The 26,349-nt window shown below is 38.8% G+C and overlaps 3 protein-coding genes and 1 long non-coding RNA gene across 6 annotated transcripts in view; 3 read left to right on the plus strand and 1 right to left on the minus strand.

The window, feature by feature from the left end:
* The first annotated feature begins 445 nt into the window (after positions 1 to 445).
* On the plus strand, positions 446 to 21,351 carry LOC121874327. Its single transcript, XM_042378441.1, has 26 exons — positions 446 to 542; positions 715 to 841; positions 1,452 to 1,595; positions 1,894 to 1,984; positions 2,095 to 2,246; positions 2,467 to 2,636; positions 2,803 to 3,020; positions 3,175 to 3,396; positions 3,898 to 4,072; positions 8,602 to 8,762; positions 9,055 to 9,138; positions 9,741 to 9,833; positions 10,420 to 10,468; positions 10,879 to 11,071; positions 12,950 to 13,053; positions 13,199 to 13,284; positions 13,537 to 13,637; positions 14,818 to 14,908; positions 15,205 to 15,363; positions 15,750 to 15,841; positions 16,313 to 16,401; positions 17,088 to 17,302; positions 17,974 to 18,129; positions 18,708 to 18,814; positions 20,220 to 20,383; positions 20,710 to 21,351. Exons 1-26 carry the CDS (start codon positions 446 to 448, stop codon positions 20,826 to 20,828), a joined length of 3,459 nt encoding a protein of 1,152 aa, XP_042234375.1. The 3' UTR covers positions 20,829 to 21,351.
* LOC121872967 lies at positions 3,652 to 6,018 on the plus strand. Its single transcript, XR_006090187.1, has 4 exons — positions 3,652 to 3,792; positions 3,912 to 4,041; positions 4,242 to 5,128; positions 5,475 to 6,018. It is a non-coding gene; the product is annotated as an uncharacterized LOC121872967 (long non-coding RNA).
* Positions 7,576 to 11,935, plus strand: LOC121872927 (protein D2-like). 3 transcript variants are annotated; one of them, XM_042376069.1, is made up of 6 exons: positions 7,576 to 7,692; positions 8,602 to 8,762; positions 9,055 to 9,138; positions 9,741 to 9,833; positions 10,420 to 10,468; positions 10,879 to 11,935. In XM_042376069.1, exons 2-6 carry the CDS (start codon positions 8,628 to 8,630, stop codon positions 11,073 to 11,075), a joined length of 558 nt encoding a protein of 185 aa, XP_042232003.1. In that variant the 5' UTR covers positions 7,576 to 7,692; positions 8,602 to 8,627; the 3' UTR covers positions 11,076 to 11,935. The 3 variants fall into 3 exon arrangements, with proteins under 3 accessions (XP_042232003.1, XP_042231994.1, XP_042232012.1); XM_042376060.1 differs by having other exon boundaries at positions 7,611 to 7,739; XM_042376078.1 differs by having other exon boundaries at positions 7,675 to 7,771.
* Positions 21,352 to 21,863: 512 nt separating the features above from the next.
* The window catches only part of LOC121874330 (dmX-like protein 2), a 50,852-nt gene continuing 46,366 nt past the window's right edge, over positions 21,864 to 26,349 (minus strand). The window contains exons 59-61 of the mRNA XM_042378453.1: positions 26,113 to 26,246; positions 25,764 to 25,847; positions 21,864 to 25,512 (exon numbers count right to left, since the gene is read on the minus strand). Of these exons, the coding sequence (XP_042234387.1) occupies positions 25,315 to 25,512; positions 25,764 to 25,847; positions 26,113 to 26,246 (416 nt within the window). The 3' untranslated portion in view covers positions 21,864 to 25,314. The remainder of the gene's footprint in view (positions 25,513 to 25,763; positions 25,848 to 26,112; positions 26,247 to 26,349) is intronic.

Genomic DNA, 26,349 nt, shown 5'->3' on the forward strand with positions numbered 1-26,349 from the left:
CTTCAGAACTGGCCGTGGACAGGTGTTATTATGAATGAGGGCGAGTGAGGGGAGGGGCGGGAGGCGGTGAGAACAGTGAGGGCTGGTGAGGAGGGTGAGGACTAGGCTTTGCTCTCTCTTTTTTTCTTTTTCTTTTTTCATATTCTGGATGACTACTCCTGTATAAAGACCCAGAACCAGCAGCAACTACCTCCTGTATGTTGTGCTGTGTGCTGCCGCTGTGTTGGTTCTTCTGCTGTTGCTGCTACTCAAAGATTGTTTAAGGTTTTGTATATTTTCTTTTGTCATTTTAAATTGAATTAGACTTGGAACAATTGGTCATGTTCAGTTAAAATATATAGTATTATTACATAGTCTCGGAAATTCGTGGCTTCACCGATATATTTTTCTCAACTATTGGGATTATAAACAGTCACATATAAAAATTTCTGTCTTTTACAGGTAGATGTTGATGAGGATGGCAGTGGTGGTGAGCCTGGTGGTGTTGTCCGCCTTCACCCACGATGATGGTCCCAGCCCTGGGTCTTCTCTTCGTCTGCCAGGTATATCACATCTTAACTAGTATGTGTGTGAGAGATACATCAGTATGATACTTAACTGCCTTATTTATTTAATAAAATTGATAAAGTCAAGAAATCATAGATCGGTGATGTTAGATTCCGATGTTGGCAGAAATTACGTCATTTCACTACAAATGTTGTGGTGCCTCTTCAGTATGGCCTCACGCTGTGTCCAACGTGACCTTGGGAGGACGTAAGGCTCCCAGCCACGCCACCAGGAAGAGAGAGCCTAGAGAGGTGGGGGTGACGCAGGTGGCGTTGACAGACCCGGCAACTTTTAGGTCAGTGGCGCACCACCTTTCACTGCTAAAACTTTTAATTTTGCACAAGAACTTTGAGAGACGTTAACATCAACTGTATAAAATCCTTCAAGATAAACAATAACTAATTATCAACAAAAACATGAACACGTCTTCCAATATTTAATCCGCAAATGTCTTCCAGTAAATTAATTAGTTATGGTAAACAGCAATGAATTTCCGCTCCATCCTGTCCATACCTCAGATTATTTATATTTTGTATACACTATATATTATAAACTGTACAGCGGGAAGCAGTTTACGCTCACTGACCTGTTCTAACCTGTTTCTGGACGCTTATAATCGTATCCTAACCAAACTATATCTTAATTTGGTCAGGTTAGGTTAATTTAGGTTAAGTTAATATTTAAATAAAATGTGTAGAAATTATCACTATTTTGGACACACACACACACACACACACACACACGACTAAATTTTCCAACAAATGTTCGTGACAAAGATACTGTTTACCACACATCTATCTCTTCAAACAAAACAATGTACAAGCGATAAAAACAATACAACTACGAGAAACACTACACTACACTACATACTAATGGGTCGTGATATTATTGTTGACACCGGGCAGATTCGATGAGGCTGTTATACTGAGAGTAGCAGCGGAGGAGTGGGTGCCGCATATAGCCGTCACGGAGGATAACCACGGTAACATTACTATCAGGGGACCCATGGCCAACCTTCTCCATGCCCTCGCTAGCGCTCTCAACTTCAGGTTAGTAGCCACTGCTTTGTAATTTACTTAGTAACTAATAATTTAAGTCGGATGTATTAAGGTACTGGACGGGAATTGAGTAGGGAAGACACTGTTCGGTTGTAGAGGTTTAAGTTTTGTGTTGTGGGGAAGTAATGTAGATTATAGTGTAGATGGTGCAGTGGGTGTTATGTAGATGATAGTGTAGTGGGTGTAGGTTAGGTTAAGGTATGGTGGGATACGTCAAGTTATAGGTTAAAACATATTTATGGATTATTTCGTCCCCACAAGGCAGTAAACACAGCTTCGTCATATAAAGGTACACGTTGGTGCGGCCGCCTGACGGAGCCTGGGGCATCCCTACGTCGGGAGGGGACTGGAACGGCATGATCGGCATGGTGAAGCGAAACGTGAGTATTAACGTTACTCCTGAGCCACTACATCGTCAGGTGTGTGTGTGTGTGGTCAATACGCCATCTTACCCCCCCGTACTAACAGTGTGTTCCGTGTATCACTCCAGGAGGCCGACCTGGCTCTAGGTCCTTTCGGTTTGACATACTCCAGGTCACAGGTGGTGGACTTCTCCTCCCCCATCCTCATCGACTATTACCGCATCCTGGTCCGGCGGCCCCGTTCAGAGCCCGATCCTCTGGGCTTCCTCAGACCCTTCAGGTCGGTCTCTTTTTAATCTTTGTTTTAATAATTTCTGTTGTATAATCTGTCTGGAAAACGATTCTGAGGATGAAGATTGTGATGGCAGAAACGAGAAAACCCTTAACCATTATTCAGGTCATACTATAAACAAAAATACACACAAATAGACGCTTACCCACAGCTGACAGGTAAATACTGGAGGAGCCGGAATCTACATAACGTGATGGTGTGTCCCCAGGTGGCCAGTGTGGGTGGGGCTGGTGGCGTGTTTGGCCCTGATGGGCGTCGTGCTGTATAACGTGAGGCGGGCGTCATCTCACCTCTACACTGGGGAGGAGATGAAGCCTAGTGAGGAGGTTCAGTTTCTGCCTCACTGGTGGGCCGTGTACGGGGCCATCCTCAGCCAACGTAAGTGTGTGTGTGTGTGTGTGTGTGTGTGTAAAACAATTATCATTTCAGATGTGTCACAAAATAGGACAACCATTAAATAACGAATGACAAAAAACCTGTCAAAAATAACCTTGTTGGTATGTCTTGTCTTGCCATGGTGTAACCCCCCCCCCCTTCCCCCCAGCGTACACTTGGGTCGCCCAGTGGATGAGTGTGCGGGTGGTGGTGGCCACGTGGTGGATTGTGGCCCTAATTGTAGCCAGGTCCTACAGCTCGGCCCTGACCTCTCTGCTAGCCGTCAGGACCGTCCCCGTTAAGTACAACTTCCTGAGGCAGGTCATCGCCGACCAGCAGGTCCACCTCATCTTCGAGAAGGCCACCGCCCTCGTCGAGCACATGTCGGTAACTACACCTTGTATGTTCCTCCGGCTCTATTTAGACGGAACCCCAGAGTAAAACTTTTCTTCCGCTTACTCACGCCGCCATCATGAATTTATCTTTCTTTGTTGCCTGTGTGTTACCTAGTGACCTGTTACCTACGACCTCTCTCCGACAGAAGGTGAAGCAGGGGGTGTACAAGGACCTGGCAGACACCCAGGAGATGGGTCGAGCTCACTTCCTGGCATCTTCGCGGCTGTACGATGCTGCGTACACAGACGTAAGGAATAGCCACTACGCCCTGCTGGTGGAGGACACCACCTGCAGGAAGGTCTACTCCGACGATTTCACCAAGCACGGTGGGTGGTCCCCCCGTCACTGCTCCTGCACCCTGATCACTGCCCTCAGCTGATCCTATACACGTGATAGTGTCCACGTGTTATAAAAATACCTCCATCTCTCGCATAACAAATAAAACAAAGTACTATAAGTGATCAGTAACACGTCAACTTTAGCTAAACAATGTGTCATGACTTTATTCTTAACTGTTGAATGTTTTCCACTCTCAGGAACCATGATCACACGACTGTAGTACAAAAAGTCGACGAATGTAAGCATCTTTTAAACTAAACATTTTCTAAACACTGTTATTAGAGATATTATTTACAGTATAATGTTGGCTGTGTGTGTGGTCAGGCCGCTGTGACTTCTACATAGGCAAGGAACAGTATTGGCCGCTCATCTTTAGCCTCATAGGTCGTAAAGGCTCGCCACTCATGCCAGCCATCAGCGCCAGGTACTGAAGATGAAAGTGTTTACTGTACCTTCTTCACGGTAGTTGGAGATGAAGCACTGATATGGTCTATTCGCACATCATTAATCATTGTGTGATATACAGTAGGTGTCGTGCTTCAGGATCGAGCGGCTGGTGTCCCACGACCTGTACTTCAAGTGGCTGGGGGAGGAGCTGCCCAACGCCACGGCGTGCCTCAAGGCCAGCACCCGCGTTACCGTCAATGAGGCCTACCACCTCACCGGCCTCTGGGTGCGTGCACATTGCTCTGTGGACTCTGGTGGTATACCTGACACTTAGGGTACATACACGGCTCCTAGTCTCAGATGAATATATACACACCCTCAGGCAGGTTTATGCTACCAGAGGTGTAAAGTAGTGAAGTAACGTTGTACTTCTTTCATAGGTTCGTCTCATCTGTGATTAACACTTGGCCTCCTCTCTGTAATCAGGGGGTGTTTGTGCTGTTCGCTGGTGGACTGCTGTTGGCTACTGCTGTGTTTCTGTGTGAGTTGACTGTTGCTGCTAATATGTCTGGACTATGACCACACCACCATCGAATCTGTTGGGTGACGTTGCTGGATGGTTACCACAGCAGCATCCACTGACTTAACCTTCAGCATTTCTAAACACGAGTCGTTGTTAACAAGGACTCGAATGTAAAGGTTAACCAAGACGGGAACATCGACCCCCAACACCGAGATGACTAGAAACACGTCCTTAATCCTTTGTGTTTGTATTTAGACAAACAATCACCCATGCAGACGTAGAAAAACACAACTGATGGACATATAATGATGGAATAGATAAACTTAGGTGTGAATAAATAATGTGGATAAAGATCACAATTGTTCAATACAATTTGCAGCTGTGATTTGTATTATACAAATCACAGCTGCAAATTTTGGCTGGGTCTTTTTCCTAAATATTCTATGTATAAATTATCATCATGTAACCTGTATATCTATTAAACCTATAGACAATGAATGTATAGAGTCCAATATAAACATTGCATATATAAAGAAGCAGTTTAATAATCCCTTCATTGGTAAAAATCACCCTTAACGACGTAATTTCAAAATTAATAAGTTACAGCCTCTCTCTGCGTCATAGTTGCGCAGGTAATCTGGTAACCCTCTCGTGACCGCTGGCAAGGCTATATAAGACCCGGTCGATATAGATGAACAATCTGTCCTGTCGCCTCCTGGCTGGGTCGGCGACTACCCTGGTTGTGTTGTGTCCTGCCTCTACCACCACCACCACCACACCACTCCTCTACCAGGTCTGATGTCTCCACCCTGCCCTTCCTCTCTCGCTCATCCTCAGTCGTCTCATACAGGTAACACAATCACCGATAACTTCACCAATAGAAAAGTTTATATTTTCATTAATTGATGCTTTTTTGTTTTGGTTTCGTTATTCTATTGTTCCATTACGTTTATTCCACTCTCTGTCAAATCATCCCATTGCTATATCAATGTTCCTGCTCCTCAAATCCTTCCTCCACCTTCCTGCGGACATACACCATTCTACTATTCACCCTTAACTACTTCTGGGACTCACATTCCTTCACTAAAAATCTGATACAACTCTTCTGTGATCATCTTTGCGGTACAGTCAGTGTTTCCGTGTGTACCTTATTATTATAGTCTAGTAATGGTACGTCTATGTTCCTATTCTTGCAGAAATGAAAAGGCCCAAGCTGACCTACCCAGCCCCAATACCCTGATGAAGGACATGGCGCCACCACCTTACCCTGACACCTGTGGTCGTTCCGTAGAATCAAAGCCAGTTTAGTCAAGGGTTGTGATATCGACAGCTGTCCATAAAGGCAACGATAGTGATCTCCCACTAAGCCAGTGGTGTGGTGATGGTACTACATTTTGGCATATAAATTCAAGCCCTAAGTGTATACGATTCTTACCATGAATTTGTTTTCCATAAATTTGGGGGTAAACAATGCCTAATAAGAATAAGTTTATGTATTTCCTTTAATACTATAATAAACATTAATATATTACACCGCAGTAAAAATAGTCACCGTACATACATCACGTTATGGACCTACCAACATAATTTAAAGATGTCAGTGTTAAGGGAAAGGAAGTTAATTTGCTCCATCTGATGACCTACCATGTATGAATGAATGAATGAAATAAATTATGATAATAAAGATTGAATTTATTATTTCTGACAGTGATGTACCCACCCACCAGGGGCAAACAGAATAATAAGTACCGGTATATAATATAATTAACGGCTAACTAAAAGATTTCAAATGACCATGGCAATGTGTAGCCTCAATCTCACCCTGCACAAGAAAGACAACAGATACGTGGTTGTTTCGTGGTCTCAGTACGTTAATCAACCAAGGATAAACCAATAAAGATCTTAAAAGTTTCTTATCTCCTCTTGTATTAACAGTATATGTGTAAACGTGTAATATGGGAGGTGCTGTACATTAGTATAGTTTCCCATCCAACAGCTTATCGTTTTCTCTGGTGCTATTCCTCAAAAGTCTACGGGAATCATGTGCCTCATTTCAGTTATTCTCGCGTGAGAGTTACAAGATAATTGACCATAACCTATGACCTTTATGGTAAATTCCTTTGACAATTGGTGCAATGAGCTCGCAGAAACTTTGAGATACTATTGTATAGATGCTGGGATGAACAAAGGCTCCCCAATGGCTGGAAATTAGCATAAATGAAGGTGAATTAAGCAATTAAGCTTGTATACGTCTCATAAGAAGGTCGTTCACACGTAACACTATTCAAGTGAGGTGTGGTCATTAGAGTACAGGATGTGGTCGTCATAAGCCACACTGTTGTCTATCACAACACTTTACTTTAAACTAAGTAAACTTCCACTCACCTGTTCGTTTAAGTCTCTTGGGTGATCTCATCTGCAAGAAGTCCTCATGAACACACCTTGATATTTTTTACGCTGCCTCTTCCCAGTGTCCGTACATCACCAACAAATATATTCTAAATGGTACTAACACACAAAATCTTTATATGTCGGGAAGATCACTCATTACCACTGTTTTCAGGAGCATTATTTTGTTTTCAATAATTCCATTTAAACTGGCAACAACAGGTCTTGGGAACTTGGATACGGTGTATATTCTGGCCATTATTAAGACGTCCTTAACGTAACAGCTTTTTAATAATGTAAAATCTCACAGTTTGTGTTCACCACCGTCAACTTCATGTGCCGTTCGTTATAAAGAGTAATAAATTGTCTCACTCATTCCTGTGTTGTGTTGTGGCTTTGTTTACCATTACCGGGTCACGTAAAGGAGATTATATTGTCGTTTAATCTAAAAAAGTATATATTTAAAATATATAAAATGGTTAATATAATATTTTTTTACATAAGTATTAGCGAAGAACTATTAATATGCCTGAAAAAATCACTTATTCAAAGCAAAATACATAAGTCACAATATGTAACTCACTCTTAGCTCATCACTGGCTCTTGTTGTCATAGTACACAACAGGTACTCATTAAAATACGATTATTCAGTAAATTAAACATTGTGAAAGAAAGAAAGCAATTTTTGGCCGGCTATATAAACTACATGAAATATTCCAAGTACAAGAATGTTTATTATTAATTACAACAACCACTAAAAGCAACAAACATAAATATATAAGCAAGTAACCACCATGAAATGTATTATAGGTCAAAATAAAACAACTGAATCACCTACCAAACACCTTACTCACCCGTCAGACTCCACGAAGAAAATAATAGGTTTAAAGGAGAGTTCACTGTCCTTCATACTCCGTGGGGGCAGGTGTTAGTGGCCACTCACCAAGCTTAACTCAGCGGTGTGTATATATATATGGCCACTCACCAAGCATTACATCCGTCAATTGCCTCAGCGAGCACAGGAAGGTTAGATATTATCTTCTTTGGGAGCGAAGATCTTATCATTTCTTCAGGTATACATCAACATCAATTACTATAGTCAGCGGTGAATATCTGGTGGCATTTTATCTAATCAGGTGTGATAAAGGCAGGCAAAAACGATCAATGACATGGTGAAAGTTTATCATGTCTGTGAAAGGTATTTGGTTTGCGCAGGTGTCAAGTTATATTTATTGCTCATATATTTATAAATGTTGTAATGAAGCGGTGATTGTATACTTGTATTAATGTGTAATGTGATGTAGAATGAGAACACGTTCATATAACCTGTGTTCTAGAAACTCTTCAGTGTGCCAAGGAACGTTACTAATGATAACGAGAAGATTGTCAGCACTGTACAGGGTGTCCCTCCTGCCTATGTACAAACAACCATGAACAAACAGGCTTTACCTATGTATGGCGTTATTTGTAAACATTTGCTTCATATCCTAGCTGGTGTAGTGTGTATGATGTGAGGGTGTGGTGAGTATTGTGGGTGTGGTGGCTGTGTGGGTATGGTTATGATATACTGTATACAGGACATAATTATAGGCTACTGGTGAAATTTGTATGACCCCCCCCCCCCACCATTTGACTAATATTTTACCCTCTCAAGCATAACCACCAGTAAAACATGGGTTAAATCACCTGAAGAATCACCACCCCAGCTTATTTCACCTAAAGATTAACCATCCTAATGCTATTTTAACCCTGTAAAAAAGAAAGATTTTATTATTAAAAAAGTTGATTCACTAATACATTCACTTGTCTACCACTACAGAATTATTGGTTTTCTTAGACCCATGATAATTACTGTACTGTATTATTAGTTTATTAATTACAGTTCTATGTTATTAATACTGTATTCTCATGTAAGGTTGTTTCCACGTTTCACAGAGCCTCCCTACGTGCTACAGTACAGTATGTTGTGTGACAGCATCAAGACACTACTTCTGGTGGTGGTAGTGTGTAGTCCTGTCCTGGCCACTACCTGTCAGCTGAAGAAACCAACTTTTGGGTGTTCAAATCTACCAAAACTCACAGTCGACTTTGAACAGGTATGACTTTAATTAGATATTTAGCATGTGTGGTAGTGAGTTTAGTGATTTTATTCTGGTACAGTTAATATCTAATAGGAAGAAAAAATAATAAAGTAATGTTAGTTTCCATAAAGACATAACTGGCTACACACACTGAGTCGCCTCCATAGACAAGAGGTATGTTGTGCTAAATGACAGCTGAGGTTACGTCAAGACCTTGTAATGTAATACCATATATGGGGCAATGGGGTTATGTGGTGATCATCTATACTATATTCCATCTTGTATTCATATAAAAATGTCTCTGCAGGTCACCATAGAGAGCTGTGGCAACAATCACACTAAGACACTGTTTTCAAAGCTACTGGCAGTTTCTTTCGATGGTCTTGCTGAAGTAAGTAGCAATGAATTATTTGTCTTTTATGTCTCGGAGGATAGTAAATATAAGGAATACATTACCCTATAGTACCACAGATACTTAACAAGTTTAAAATATTTACAGCAAGATACATATACCTACTGTGTATTTTAATTATGTAAAACTGATAGACATGGAAACTATTGGAGAAAATTAGCTTATAGTATTTATGGATTAGGAAAAAACTTTGATTAAGTAGATGAAAAAGTATTGCTGTAAGTGTATGTTGTCCACAGTTGAGAGGAAGAGTCAAGCATGTATTATGGAGTAGGTATGTGTCAATATGGTACTGTAATATGATAGTTTAATGTTAATATTGTAGTTTATAAGGCTTGTGTTAATATGGTAGTATTAGCATGTTAATATAACCAACTGTGGACCCTTAAATGAAGGTAAACAATAGAAAAACACATGTACTGTACTAATCTATACCCTGTACAGTACTCATGTGTAGTCTTGCAGTGGAATGGTTCTGTGATACTGTACTGGGACCACCTGGGATGTCTTAAGAGAGGACCACCTACTTTGTGGCGGTCATATGTACTATAAAAGTTCCTGTACGGTATTTTATCTTACAGAGGAAGACCTATGCCCTCGTGATGGTGGATCCTGACGCCCCGGGGAGTGGTGAGGGTGAGGCTTATCTCCACTGGCTACACACTGGCGTCAAGGTAAATAAATGACACTTATGTTATTGGTAAAGTGGTTGTGTTGATGTTATAGTGTTGTTACCTCTGTGTTGTTGTTATTATTCATATGTATTAGTGTGTTATTAATCTGTTATGATGGTAATTGGCTGTAAATTTGACTGGGTAATGCCTTTGAGGTGTCCCATAACTCAAAATTCTGTAACTCAAGCGATAGCTGTACTGTGGAGTGGAAGTGAGCTCCCCTGGTCTGATGGGCCATTAGGGTCCATGAAGACACACCACACTGTATACTACACCTCAGTACAGAAGGAGTCAATAAGGCCAACACTGAACTAAACCACATTCAAATCCTCAACTGTTAAGATAAGTGGATTTACAGATTTGTGGACTTGAGGTGCCACAACAAAAGTTATGATGGGAGATGATGAGAACTTTTATTGTCTTCTTCAGCTGTAAAATATGTCTTTAAGCACTAGTAGAAGACAAGGTATAATATTTCTCATTGATTTGGGAAAAGCCATATTATGCTACCATCCAGTATGCTTTAGTTATGAGGACAGTATTTGGCTTTATATTAGTGAAGTAATCATGTATTTCATTTTAACAGGGAAGCGGCTTGGCTCAAGGAAACATCACTTCTGGAAACACTATTATGAGTAAGTTAATGAGATACACGTCGTCTGTATCATGAGGCTAATAAGACACATGCCTGAGTCACTAAGTTAACAAGATACATGCATAGATCAGTGGCTTGGAAAGACTGGTTTTAAAGTAGAAAAAATAAACTTTTCTCTACACAATAACAAGTCATTAAATTATATCAATAGCCTTTTGGATGTCACCAACGAGTGTGTAGTGCAATAGTTCCATTTCCCTTGAGTAACTTAAAGTTACAGTAACTTCAAAGTCTATTTGTAATTGAGTGCCTAAACTGAAATACAATACAGTTATCATTTCAGAATCTTTTTGTAATTATTGTAGTGCCTTGGAAAATTTTAGATTAGCTTGTGTGTGATATTGTTGAAGATTTTCACTGCACATGGATTGACTCCGAGTTCCCCCACAGGCTATGCTCGACCTACACCACCATCTGGTACAGGGGTTCACCGATACATATTTTATCTCTATGAAGAGTCGAACAAGGATATTACATTTCAGACCATCTCCAAACGAGGCAAGTTCAACCTACACAAATATGCCCAGAAGAATGAACTCTGTGGACCAATTGCTGAAAACATGTTCACTACCCAGTACAATGAGTAAAGTTCCATTTTTCTGGCAGCTGTCAGGAACTGAGTAGTATCAATCCCAAAACAAGTGAAGAATGTTTCAAATATTTCCTACAGGACTACATTATATCTGAGATTATTTCATCACTGGTAAATTTCTCATATATAGAATTCATCTTCTTCTCTTGTTGTTACCCACAACTGTTCCTTACATCTCTTGTACCAGTGTGGTAATTTGGAAGAGTAAGGAAAATACTTTAAGGTATGCACCATTTATTTGTCTTACTATTCCCTTGAGTACAATGACACAACCCCTCGATTCAGATGATTAGACCACAAAAGTACAATGACTTAACCTTTTGTGTATAATTTGGAATCCCGTTAAAAAGTTACTGACACCAACCACAGCAATTTGATAATGAGTTACTCTACAGCTAAAAAAAATTAATTTAATAAGTGTTGGCATCCTTGAGTTACAGAGGGGTTGCATTCCTGAAAAGTTGCCCTTAACTTAACATTCCCTAACTTGAAATTCTGTAATTCGAAATCCAGTAACTCGAGTCAAATGATAAAATTGCTACCAAGACCTGATGTTACCAAGACCTGATGTTACCATGACCTGATGTTACCATGACCTGATGACCTCTTAACCTGTATCTGTGTGTATTTTTGGATCATTCAATAACCTTCAGATGAATTATATGACACTGAGGGATGTTTGTCTATTGTAAAAGGAATGTGATTTTTGCTTAACTATTTGGAACAGATATTGTATTACTAGGAAAGGTTTTCTTCTTAGGATTTATAATTTATGTTTCACTGGTGGAAGATTGTTTGTTTGTTTGAAGTAAATGGATTCGAATTAGGTGTTGGGTAATAAAGGATTCACAAAGATTCCCATAATTTTCTTAACCCACTGTTAAATAATGTTCTTGAATTTATATTGCTACACATGGAGTTTATCTTGGAATGAGTTCAAATTAACACTCGTGGTCTTCCCATCAACTGGTGGTGATGTTATCCTACCCACTACCCCCTGTGTGTTTGGTACTCTTGAACACTATAAAGATACTATCCATATAATACTGTGTCTATACAGTACATTAATAGATCAAATACCAGTGGTTGTTACAATATTGATGCTCATATATGGTTATATTATATGAGGATGTGGTTAATTGTGAGTGTTTTGTGACATTGTATTTGGCATCAACAAATAGATAGTGAGGGACTATTTACACCACAGAGTCCAGTCCAGTAGAGTAGTTCCTCCGCTTAACAACACAATTCTCATTCAATCTCATCTAACTTTTCAGAAACTTGTTAACTGGACTAAATTGATACTGTTTTTTTTTTTATCTTACCTGAGAGCCACAGGGAAATAAAATACCCTGTGAAGTAATTTATTGTAAAGGTCATGAAATGTTTTATCAGATGGACTATTGACTTGTGTTGTGAGCTTAAACTCTGAACAATGAGACCAGGTTTTAGTGAGTAAAGTTTAGCATATAATGTGTTGTGTATAATGTGATATATGTATAGTGTATAACATTTAGTACATTCACCGTCTAATACAATTTTAGTTCCATCATGTTAGTTTTGTTTACCTTTTAGCATAAGAGGTTTCTACTAAAATGTATAAAGTCACTATTTTTTATGCTCTTCATGTCGACAATCAGTTCACCCAAACTACACCAAATACAGAAGAAAAAACTATAATACCAATTGAATGTTCAACAGTCATTAAATTTTTTGGGACAGCGAGGGATAAAAAGATCATGAAAAACTTGACATTACGATCAACTTCCAATTTCAGGTGAGGTGAGTGTGGTAATGTTGTGTCTCATGGTGGTTGTGAAGGTCAACGGTATGGGTAGTGTGTTGATCTGTGGGAGAGGTTCTATAAAGAGGAGAGGAGGAGTGCCAGCCTTTTCAGTACGTGCTTAGTTCTCTTCCACTTGCCACCCTCGACCTTCAAACTCCTCCTCCTCCTCTAGCTGGGCGAGTCTTAGGTTTGACTCGTACACTACCTCTGTCTTGTCATATTTAACTCTGATTTATCCTTGACTAATTAGTAAGTTAACATTCATTGTGTTTTAGCTTAACTCTTCATCGTCATTCATTATCTATCTATACATTATATCTTTCCCCATTCAGGGTTCACACAGGTCACTTCAGCTTCTCAAGAAGCTAACATGGACCAACACACGTCCACACCGTGTTTGAATCTCAGTACAGTAGGCGTAAGTTTTGTCTGCAGTCAGTTGTTTATGTTGAGTAAATGTCATTCTGTTCTGATGTCTTGTTTTCGATTAATAATGTGAATATTCATCTTTCATGTTTTTTTCTGGTTTGGGAAGATAGACTGGATGATCTATTTATGGTTCGGTAAATTTACACAAAACATTAATGTAGTGATGGTGTTATACTTGTATAATTAGAGTGGGTGTTGTTGGCTGTTTATAATGGGGTAACGGGGTGTTGTGTATCGGCAGTTTTACCCGCACATCGTGGTGAAGGGAACAGCCCCGCCCTACCAAGTGTTTGGGTCACTAGTGGCTGTTATCGACATCGTGGCTCAGTACCTCGGCATCTGGTGGGTCCTACACTCATAACAAGTTATTGCCTGCTAGTTTAGTTCATGTAGAATCCTAGATTAACTACCATCTGTACTGTACTGTACTACATTTCACTATAGGAGAAACTCTTACCTCATGAAATCAACAAATTGATGAGCTTGAGTAATGTCAAGTGTCAACATATAAGGTGACCTCGACCATCACTGGTGTGTAGTTCTAATATCTGGTGCAGCAACAGTCTTCCTCTCCAACACAACAGTAACTAACACAAGCAACTGGATCTGTCATCTGGGAGGAAAAATCTTATGAATGACAAATATTTCTTATAATATTTAAGTGAGTTAAGACAGTACCTTATATCCCCTAACATATAAGTACAAAACTTAAATAAAGTATTGTGAAAGAAGTTCAAATATTTACAAAGTTAGAACAAGTGAAAATAATTTTTTGTAACATAAATTTTTATATCGGGAAATTAAGAAGGAATTCAAGTTACTATTTTGTTAACTGTTTTATGTAAACCTTACAGATGTCCAAGTTTCTCATCACACCCCAAGCCAAACTAACTTATTCATGACTAACATTAGCTTGTAGCCTTGAAGTTCTAGGTTATCCAATCAGAATCTGTCTTTCAAAGATTCTTCAGGCACACTTTTTTCACTGATTGGCTAGTTCACAATATGGGCAAAATTAAATCCTCCCCTTTGGTGCCACTTCCAGTAGGCCAACAATGCCTTGAGAGGCTGATGAATGCTGGCGGACTGGTGCCATTTCCCAACTGACAGTTTTATACAACAAAAGTTGAAATTTCCTCACAGGTGTGGCAGGCTGTGGGTGGTGGCAGGTGTACGTATGGACGTCCCTTTTAATACAAAGAAAATTTTAAAGTCCGATGACTATTAACACAATTATCAAAATTTCAACATTTCAACCACAGTTCCTGAAACAGTATGTTGAGGACTATCTATACTGAGATTTTGGGTAAGATTCGAGAGGGTTAATATGAGAACAGACAATAAACACCCATTTTAAAGACTGCACAGTAGTACAGAACAGCGTAAAACCAAAAAATAGTAGCATTTACTTTTTTCAATGTACGTACAGTATATAACATTGCTACCTTGTTATAATCAGTATGATCATCAATTTACATATGGTGTGGCTGACGTATCATGGATGACGGGGTTTGACTGACAGCTACCAGTTTGTCGTGCCGCCTAAACCAGTTTACGGCCAAAACCTTGGTAACGGGTCTTGGTCGGGTGTTATCGGTATGGTGCATCGTAAAGTAAGTTACTGTTCATGTTTATATCATCTTTTTAGCATTATATATGTTATCTGTTAATCATATATATATATATATATATATATATATATATATATATATATATATATATATATATATATATATATATATATATATAACATGATTACCTCTGTTATTTCTTGTGTGTATACTGTATTGGGAGACTTACTGGAGTGGTAGTTGATGGGGGGCAGTTAGTGGGGCAGTGGTTGATGGGATGGGAGATTTGTCTTTAAGTAACAACATAAACCATAATATAACTCAATGGTACAATACAGGAGGTGGCTATGTCTGGGGTGGTGTTGTCGGTATCTGAACAGCGGTCTCAGGTGGTGGACTTCAGCCAGCCTCTCTACATAGACCAGACCACCATCCTCTACACCCGCCCTGTGCACACCTCTGATCTCACTGGATTCATCAAGCCTTACTCCACTCAGGTAAGTTAGTGTGTTAAACTCTACTTCCTGCATTGTTCTTTACATGTATCTGATGATCTCTTTGGTAGTTGAGGTGTTGATGTTCTTGGCTGTTCCTTCATCATAGTGCAAGCTAAAAATAAAAATAAAAATTACATAAGTTATACATACAGTAAATAATATTGTGTGTGTTACTTATAGTGCAGTGGCATGTTACTTAATGTGTGATGATATGTTAATTAAAGTGTGGTGACATGCTGAAAGATAATAGTGTTAGGTTAGGTAGGTCAGATGATAGTGTGGTGAGAAAAAGCTACAGCACAGTACAGTAGTAGTGTGTTGTAGCAGGACAAGTGTAGGATGGGTGCTGTGATCAGATACACTTTGAATGAGGATTAGTATTACAGATATGGCTGTTGGTGCTGCTGAGTACCTTGGTCGTGTTCCTGGTCACCTTCCTCATCTTACAAGGTCATGCTGCCCTTCCCATCTCCCCAAGGTAGGTCCTCATGTTACCAAGTCAAACTGCCCTTCTCACCGCCTTCAGGTAGGTCCCCGTTCTGTAGTGTTAAGCCTCCCTGTTTCTACATGCCAGGTAACTTTGGACTTTGATACTCCTAAGATATTCACAACTGTCTGGATGTGTACTGCCACACCTATGGAATCCACTCTGCCTGACATACCCTCCACTTCCACATCTCACATCCATGGCAACACTACACAGTACACATCCTTCACTCTCCTGCAGGCAAACTCAGGCACTTTATTCTGCCTACAAAATTCGTAGACAGTATTCCACACTTTCCCATTGACCAAATATTTTGACAATTTCCACATTATTTGTCTGTTTACTATACATTCATACAAAAACTGATCAAAACCCTTAGGCAGAGTTCTTTCCATAATCTTAAAAAAATACAAAATCAGACAAAGAAGAAGAATAACTAAATGTCTTGTTTAATTTCTACAGTGGCAGTGTGGAAGTGTGTGAGGAGTCTGGGTTGAGGAGCAATGTTGACAAGGCTTACCAGTGGACCCTCAGAGTCCTGCTGGCTCAGTGTAAGTCTCACATTTTGGTGCTTGTTGCTTTATAGCCCCTTTCATCTCTTGTTATATAGCAGCCCAAGTATTAAACTTCAGGTCAGATATGCTAGAGAGAAAATCTTCAGGGGAGTTCTGTACTGAACTCGGTCATAACCTGCAGATTAGCCCTCCACTTAGTGTCGGGGTAGGTAAACTTCAGGTGGCAGACATATTAAGGATGGTGGCCATGCTGAGAAAATATTGTATGGGTCGACATGTAGTTAAATTGGGTACTTAACGGTAAACAATAATTCCCACAAAGATACGCATAATACAGTACTCCTTGACAGATTAATTTATATGTTTATAAACTTGAAGACTTTAATGGGATTGATACAGATGACACCTACAGTAAGTCATAGTTCTAATAAGGAATAATTATACCCTATAGTACTTTCCTGTTCATATCAAATTTACAGTATTTTTTTTTCAATCAATTTATGATGACAGAAAGTCAATCTACACCAACATAACTGAAAATCAATGAGATAATAGAATGTAAACATAAGAAAATAATAAAAACTGGAGATTAATTGACACCTTCCATGTTGTGTACTTCTATCTGTACCTGTCACAGATGGCGGTACAATTAGCAACATGATATAAGACTGTGTACCGTAACATTTGAACTGTCCACCTAAGTATATGACTTATACCTGTAGCTGTACCGAGGCAACCGAGAGGAGACTCGTTGCGGGTGATAGCCGGACTGTGGCTGATGGGATCTCTGATAATGGGCACTGTGTATCGCTCCAACCTCAAGGCCATGCTCATTATCCCCAAAATCACTCTACCCTTCAACAGTCTGGAGCAGTTGGTTGAGACAGACATCAGCACTATAGTCATGCAGTCATCTGTGCTTCACCAGACTATAGAGGTAATTTATTAACTCCATTTTCTCAATACAGTACAATCTGTATGTGTTGCTTCACTCTGTGCAGGTATACAGTTTCCAAGGTGCAGTACCTAGACAGTGTAGGTATACAGTACAACAATAATAAATAGTAAATCAATTTGTCTAAGGATAGCCAACAAATATGTCTAGCTTATACAGTACTATAGGTGGGTAAAGGGTGACTTAATAGAAGTTTATAAACACTTTTGAGGCCATGACACTGTCAAGTGTTCATACCTGGTACTGGTGGATGCCCACCTCACTAGGGGTCACAGTTCAAGGTTGTCATGGCAAACTTTTGTGGAACAATCTGCCAGAGTATTGTGACAGCACTGAGTGTGAGCTGTTTCAAGACCAGACGACCAACAATAACACAGGTACCAGGACTTGTCCAGTACAATACTTGCCAACAGTGTGTTACTGAGTGCCACTACTTGCCAACAAAACAATGCATAACAGAGATGTGTCTCATCACCCAAGCCGGATAACAGGCCAATCAGTGACGAAGAAGATAAAGTAAAGTAAATGGGACCTACTTTTATATGTTTGTGAATATATGTGTATGTATCCCTAAGAGCAAATGTGTATATGTGTGTGTGTGCGTGTGCGTGCGTGTTATTAGTCACAATACTCTTACTATGATATTTACACAGGAGGCGGAAAGTAACTCGAGCCTGGGTCGCCTGAAGAAGCAGATGGTACTCATAACTAACCAGATGAAAGGTATTAGTGACACCCTGGCAGGGGTCGTTGCCGGTGCTGCCTCCACCAGCAGCCTCGTCCCTGTCCTCAACCTGGACTTCTCCATGGTGAGAGAGAGGAAGAGTTACATAACAGTATAATTTACAATGGATAAAGTATTAGTGTTCAGTACTGTAGAATAGTAAGTAAAAAACAGAAGAGTTATAGTGTGAGATAAGTATGAAGTAGCAATAGTATAGAGTGACTGAGGCATCTTGGGTAGTGTGAGACATTTCAGATATGGTTATGTTTTAACTGTTCTACTCAGTCAACTAGAAATAAACCAACACTGCTGAAGTACTTTATTAAAACCGACATGAGCAAACATAATCAATGATGACATTGAAACAAAGTCAATAAAAGAAGTTATTGTCTTTAAAAATGTTTCAAGTGTGTCTGTAGAGGTATTAGAGTTTATAAGCACTTATATATGATGAACTTTTGAATCTTGATGCTGCTTTCTCTCTATCTACCATAAATGTACAACCATTTAAATGTAAGTCTTTCACCCACCTCATAACTACAACACAATTAAATCATACACAATGGTAATACCCTGTAGTGTCTTTTGAGGTCACACTGTCAAGTGTACTTGTTAAGGTTGATCACTTTTTATAAATACTGTAATATCCAGTCATTCTTACAGGACGGTGTGTGTGACACATACAAGATATCACAAGGGTTCCTGGGACCTACCTCCCTGAGCCTCGCCTTCCCAAAGGGCTCTCCATTAAAGGCCAGAGTCAATACTGTGTGAGTTAGATACACCTTTATATTCTACATAGATGTGCCTCTGAACAATTTCTTGTAATGCATGTCCTCCAAACTCATCAATGAATAAAGTTACTTCACAGTAATACATAGAGTTTGTATTGATGGAACACAGACATTTCTATTGAATGCATGAAATACATTCAAGTAATGAGTTACCATTTAATGATTTGGATAATTTGAAAGAAGAGAGCTTACCTGTACAGTATATGAGTTATGTTCAAATTTCTTTATGCCATTTGCCTCTGTCTACCCAGCAGTAATTGGGTACCTGGATGTTAATCGATTTGTGGATCGTATTCCGGGGTAATGGTTAGCCAGTGCAGTTGGCGAGTTGTCCGGTCTTCTCGGACTATTCCTCGACGCTGGGTCATGCAGCTCGCTAACTCAGGGTGTGGTTGTTGTGTTGGCGACAGCTTGTACACCTTAAACAAATTCACGCCTAAGTGGCCCTTGGGTCGGCCATCCTCGTTACACGAGGGACAACCATTATTATTTATGAGTTATGTATAGATCACCTTCTAGACTTAAGAAACACCATCTCTCACTTGTGATAAACTGAACTACTCCTGGAGATCTTGAGAGCCACCATCATGGTTACAGTACCAGTGATAAATATTATCTTCTCAGCTTGGTTAACACTGGAGGACTGGAAGAACTTGGCCTTAATGGGCTACCTTTGATTGAATTAGTTTACTGTTTACCTTTTTTCTTATACCTACACTGTTTTTGTGCATTGTTTGTATACCTGCACTGTCTGTATGTGCAGAATAAATCTAATCTTGTATGATGGGGATGGTGAAGAGGGGATGGAATGGTGTTAGAGGGGGAAGGGTGGATATTAAGCTCTAAGTGTATAGTAATTAAGAGTGAATTTGTGAGATGTATGCATGTGTGACAGCATGCAATCAGTATCATCATTAATGTTCAAAGGCCATTTTCCATGCTTGCATGGGTTAGCCATGATTATTTTATGACAATTTTGACACCAAGCATGTTGAAGCATAGTTTATGGCTGGATGCCCTTCCTAACAGCAACCCACAAGGTGGGAGCAGCTAGCAAGGCAAAGTCAAAACTAATTGAGGTAATCAGACTACCTACCTCAAGGGAGAAAGAATTTTATATATCAGCTGAGGTCATAAGAGGTGAGAGGATATTTATGTGGAAGATACAAAGAACATTTAAGACACTTAAGCCATCACAATGATTAGTGTGAGGGAACCCTTGAACTGTCTACTGTAAATAGTCTGAAACTAACCAAGAAACAAGGCCTACAGAGTTTGATATAACCAACTCTACATAAACTGAGTGAATAGAAAGAGTGTAACTCGATTAATAATTACACTAGATGCCAAACCCAAACAGTGGTCCTATTTTCTCCTATAGCATCCTAAGACTGAAGGAGTTTGGGATCCTGGAACATCTTGCCTTACAGGAAGTGTCCAATGCCACCGAGTGTCTCAAACCCGTCTCCTCCACCCTTGGCACCGGTGTCCTCCGACCCCTTGAGATTGGCGACTTCCAGGGCATCTTCTCCATCTACATTGGAGGTGAGGAATTTTCTTCTCTGTCTGTGTGGAGGAAACATCTTCTTCCTTTGTGGTGAAAAGATTAGCTATACTGTAAGGATTAGCAATGTACCCGACAGATTAGCTATACACTAACCTCAAATAAAAGACAGCATGACGAGCCCAATATCTCGGCCATTGTGAGATACACGACAAAATCTGTTCTGATAAACTACATTACCACTTTGGGCGGTGATAAGATATTTCTTACACTAATGAGCTGCTTCTGTTACACTGTATTTGTAGCAACTGTTTGATGTCATTTACTTGGTGTATTGATCATTGAAAGTTGTTCTGTTTTTTCTCAGGGATGTTGGTAGCCCTACTGACCTTCCTGGCAGAGCTGGTCATAAACACAGTTAAGGAAAAGTACCGCAGCTCCCTGAAGGAGAGTCAAACGGTGGACAATCTCAATATTTGCCCCTAATTTACGTTCAACATTTAGCTTCTAAGACTACAACAATGAACAGGACAGTGAATCAATAGAGATCAACATTTACCAAGACTATGTTGATAATTGTTACTGTCCCTCAGACACTAATAAAACCTTTCTTTTCCCATCTTTCTTCTTATTAAACTTCTGAGTAGTTTCCATTAATGTTAGAATGTTTCAAGTCTCTCTTCATTTTCATATCAATGGAGTTTCACATCAGCTAAGAACCTTTCAACACCACATCAACTCCTCTGACACCTTCACCATCTTCCTGCGCACCACAACATCATCTCACCTATTTTCACCTCTGTTTAAGATTCACACTGCCGCTACACGAATAAAATAATGACACCTTTATAACCTGTTAAGTCTCTAGAAGTCAATCACTAACTGAGGCACACCAGCAATACAATTTCTCAGCCAATTTCTATTTTCATCAACACTTATATAAATATTACTCTTGTAACTCATAACTGAATCCTGATTGTATTTATTATAATATAAGTCACTATTGCAATCCTGTGTTTGGATTTTGTCCTACTGTTCCTGTGCAACTTAATCAAAGATAGAGACACTACACCACTAGACAGTAATCCTTTCAATCTTATTCAGTGTGTGTGTTCATGTGTGATAAGTCTCTCTGGCCTTCACTAACACTCCGAGATGATGTTAAGCCTCCAGCCATATCTGGGTCAGTCGACGATCTTCACTTTGTCTCCCTTCAATGTCTATCAGTTTATTTTTTCCTTTTTTTCCCTAATAACATTACATTAATTGTACAGTACATATTTGTGAAAAATTAATTCCTCAATCAATGATATTTTTATGAAGCAGTGAAGACAAATATTAGTAGTCTACACTGTATTTAGTAGAACATCATTGTCAAGTGTGAAATTTGAAGGCAGAAGCCCTGAATCTACCAGCCATAGTGAAAAGGTTATTGTTAATACAAACTACAGTAGTAAGGTCATTAGGTTACTTCTGGATATTAATGTTAATACATAACACTACAGTATATGGCATAAAAACTTTGGTTTCCTATATATTTATTCAACTTTACACAAGACCAACACATGTCACACAATATTATAATTCATTTACAAATAACATTTATACATATACTTGTGACAGCAGCACAGGTCTGTTGATGGTGGTGATAAGCAGTGGCCTCATGCCTCTTGACCCTACAAAAATTTCCACCTTAAGTCTATTGTGATGTAAATTATGACCCCAGACTATGATTCATTGTGCCTTAATGGTTGCTTTTACCATTTTGTTCTTCATTAAATAATTCAGGGCTTTGTATTTTGCCAATGAGGCCGTCAAAAGAGGGTGCTTCACACCAGCCGTCAACAGACAGTGTTTCACACCAGCCGTCAACAGACAGTGTTTCACACCAGCCGTCAACAGACAGTGTTTCATACCATGTAAACACAAGTGTAATTCTGGAATGTGAGTATTTTATAATATATTTCACCTATTAGAAAAAATTAACTACCTCTATATATTTATATATTTATATAACATGTATCTATTTACAGAACAACTCATCACATATTGATACACAGCAAATTCTGCCCAAGAAATATTAACTACAAAATGATCAGGCATTTAATTTCCTAAATCTTAAAAAGAGTTCACATGTAGTAGTAGCAGCAGCAGTAGTAGTGTATAGTAGTACAGAAGAAGAAGTAGTAGTAGTAGTATTAGTAAGATTAAAACATTTCTGGGCAAAACTCATTCCTGGATCTGGATTCTATAACCCCTTAAATATTCTTACTTAAACCATTCCTCTGGTTAACTTTGATCATATGAATGTTAAGAAAGTGTTCACCATCTATACTGTGGATGTAAACTGAGACTATGATAAAAGTATGTTTGAATATCTCTCCCTTTTGTCTTCATCCCTCTCTCCTTTAACAGTACCTGTATCCCCCCCCCCACCTCACCTGTAGTTTATGTACCCTTCATCTTCCCAACAAAAAATAATAATACAGTAGAGTAACAAAAACAGATTGATGCACAGGTTATGATAGGGTTAGGATCCAAGGATCAGAGACACAGGTAGTCACAACATTAGTTAACCCAAGACTAGCCTATGCTATTACATACAGTACTGCTTATGTTATGGCCAATGTATACACTATTATACGCTACAATATTATATTACCGCACTATTATAGATATTATATTAAAAAAAGAACCAACAATTACATTTGTCTCTTTTCTGTAAGATATTTACATTGCATAAAGTTATCTTGTAATTATAGTAGTCGCTAATACATTAATTTAAAACAGAAAGTGTATATAATCAGACGCACAGGTTACATCAACGATCTAAAATAGTTCCTTCATTAGTTCTTAGTGTGTAGTATACCACATATATAATTACAAGGGGACATTTTTCTTACTTTAGTCTTACTAGTTTTGGGGTTCCTGTTTATTGCACGTCCTAAAACACACTGCAGTGATTATTAAGAGTTCTTGAATTAAAAAAAATAAATAAAATGGCCCTGTGTAATTATATATGAAGGATATTTATACAACTGGTGGCTTTCAATGAGTATAATAATTATACTTGGCAAAAAAAAAAATTGCTGGATCTAAAATGACTTTTGCCTGGGTAGAATGAAAGTACAGTACAGCAGTCAGTTTACCTGGAATAGTTGTGTGTGTGTGTGTGTGTGTGTGTGTGTGTGTGTGTGTGTGTGTGTGTGTGTGTGTGGCTCATCTAACGCATTTAACAGCTGGACTCACATCATCATCTACCCTGACAACATAATTTTGTTTGTTTTTTTCTACAGGAAGACTTTACCCACAATGATGCAGAATGAAAGAAGCAGATCTGAATTATTGTTCAGCCATTGAAATAGATTTGAGATATATTGACTACAGTACTGGGTAAACTTGAAATAGACAACCAGTGTAATTAATGTGTCAGTGATGAAGGAAAAATTATAAAATATATTAATTAAAAGGGGTCATTACTTACAAGGTATACTGCATGTACTGTACCAGGTATATACTGTATATCTTGTTATATAATATGAGAAAGAATACCTGGAACTTGTAAGCCAAACATGTTCAACTAAATCTGGATAAACTAGACTTGTAACTGTTTTGACATTAATTTTATAAGACCAAACTCGAGCCGCTGAAAGTTTACACCAGGAAAATATTCTTCCATTATATAGCAACAATGATCCTGTACAAGTAAATGAGATCTGGTATTTTAGTTACAATGATTATTTTGACAGTGAAAGGTCCAAGCGACCTTTACTTTCACAAGTCATTACCCATTATGTCAAAATAAGGTAGAAATTTGCCTGTCTCGTAGTCCCACTGGAAATACTGTACCATATACTCACCCTCTACCAGAGAAGAAGCTGAAATGACTATCTGCCATCAAATGTTCTCTGCCGGTAATGAAAGGCTTCTACAGTCGACTCATCTAACAGTTTTCAACAGAACTTCATAAAACCTGGTAGAAATGATGTAGTGAATGGATGATGTACATATAAGAAGGTACTATAGTTCCCTCCTTTACATAATTTTTGGTTCTTTGTTGTCTAATACACACACACAAACAGGGATACTGTATATAATGTTGACATGAGTACTTGTTCTTTTAACTGTATAAGAGACTGATGTAAAATAGTAATATGGAGGCATTTCTGTCAGGACCATCCCTATCCCCTCAGAGGGCAGCTTCCCATGTGAATAAGATGACACAGGTAAATTAAATAAATTCCAACAACAACAACAAAGGTTCAAGAAGCTTTAGCATGAATACATACAACCTATGATAGAGAAAGATGCAGATACTAGGAATGCTCGGTAATGCAGTGGTGGTTCAGCCAAATGACCCTACTGAGATAGGTGGCATCCTTCCTGTTCAAACAAAGACAATCATTTTGCAAACTTTTGTATGTGAAGACACACATGTAGTCGAGTGCACTGACTTACTGTGTTGGTTCAGATTTTTTAGCACTTTAAGCACTGCTTCTAGATGACTGCAAGTGAGGAACAACATTTGCCCTTTACCATATATGATTAAAGCAAGACAAAATAATACTGTTTGAAAGATTACAAAGATACAGAAGGTAATGTTTTATGGTCATTATAACTTAATTTGAATAAAATGTGTGTTTTTATGGTAAAACTAATAAGTATCGATGAAGCTGAGAATCACGTGACTAATGGTGTGAGGCAAATAACCTATATTCCACTAACACATCAAGAATATCAGAGTATAAACCAGGATGACTCTCAATGATTTACACGTCTTGGTGTTTTTCTCAAGATGGTGTTCTTAGAACCAGATTATCTACAAAAAGAAATAATGAAATGCTTAATGTGTCATGTATCAAGCAAAATATACTTACTGACCCATAGGTTTATATCTTGAAATGGTCAATAAGTCACCTTTCTTATTTAACAAAGAGCTGGTACTGTATACCCCATCTTGTATTTCAGTCAGTTACAAATGGCTAACATTGAGGTCTCTATCTGGCAACTGTCTCAACTTGATGGACCCGTCAGCACCACAAGAGAAAAGTCTGTTGCTTGTATCAAGTTGCAGCTGGGTGACACCTTGACTCAAGTTCTTGAAGAGAGAAGAACGAGAATGTTCTCCAGGCAGGTTGTATATCAGGTTGTGGATGGTCAAACCCCAGACCTATGAGAGAAAATAATACCATTCACATACAGCTGTATAACCTACAGCAATGTGATAACCATCTATTTATCCATCTGTACAGCTTTCCTACTTTATCTGGGGTACAGAAGCCTAAAATAAATAAGAGAAATAATGGTAGGGTGGTGCAAGAAGAAACAGGGAAGTAACATTACACTTGTGGCAATACTTCACTAACACTGTTTAGGTATAAGCATTATAATTACTGCCAATGTGAAACCTATTCAAGTTACCTTAATGTCCCCATCAGCAGAACCTGTACAGAAGAACTCCTCACTCTGGTCTAAAGCCATACACTTTATGGCTGCATCGTGGGCCTAGAAATTAAGGGTTGTCATAACATCACTTGACAAATGAATATAACCAAATACTTCCATCTCCGTAGACGTGTGTTTAAATATGAGTACATGAATGGATAGTAATCTACTTGATAGTGGTAAATGGTGTTATAGATAAAAATTATATAATAAATAAACATACATGGCAAATCTATAAGTTCAATCCTTAATAAGAACTAATTAAGTTTTATGAAATATCTCTTGTATTTTATGTATCATCATGCGCTAAGACTGTAAGTCATACCTGGAATTTATGTCTCAAGGTGCGCTGTCTGACATCAAAGATACACACAGTTCCCTTCTTGCCAGCTGACAGGATCACCTGGTGCTGAGGAGCGTACAGCAGTGACGACGCCCCACTCTCATGACAGGTCCAAGCTTTGATGAAAAATGAAACAGTTACTCAATTACTACAGAGATGATGTTCTACTTATTCCTGTTTCAAGTCCAAGCTTTTATAAAAAATAACTGTCTAAAATGA

The sequence above is a fragment of the Homarus americanus genome, unplaced genomic scaffold (genome assembly GCF_018991925.1).
Source record: "Homarus americanus isolate GMGI-L3 unplaced genomic scaffold, GMGI_Hamer_2.0 scaffold55640, whole genome shotgun sequence".
Lineage (NCBI taxonomy): Eukaryota > Metazoa > Arthropoda > Malacostraca > Decapoda > Nephropidae > Homarus > Homarus americanus.

Bases quoted from the DNA above. Each gene is read 5' to 3' on its own strand.
- LOC121874327 (XM_042378441.1), top strand. From the start codon at position 446: ATGTTGATGAGGATGGCAGTGGTGGTGAGCCTGGTGGTGTTGTCCGCC. The intron at 9,834-10,419 runs GTAAATAAATGA...TCATTTTAACAG, and splicing joins GGCTACACACTGGCGTCAAG to GGAAGCGGCTTGGCTCAAGG. The intron at 20,384-20,709 runs GTGAGGAATTTT...GTTTTTTCTCAG, and splicing joins CTTCTCCATCTACATTGGAG to GGATGTTGGTAGCCCTACTG.
- LOC121872927 (XM_042376060.1), top strand. From the start codon at position 7,640: ATGGCCACTCACCAAGCATTACATCCGTCAATTGCCTCAGCGAGCACA. The intron at 7,740-8,601 runs GTATACATCAAC...CACGTTTCACAG, and splicing joins AGATCTTATCATTTCTTCAG to AGCCTCCCTACGTGCTACAG. The intron at 10,469-10,878 runs GTAAGTTAATGA...GTTCCCCCACAG, and splicing joins TTCTGGAAACACTATTATGA to GCTATGCTCGACCTACACCA.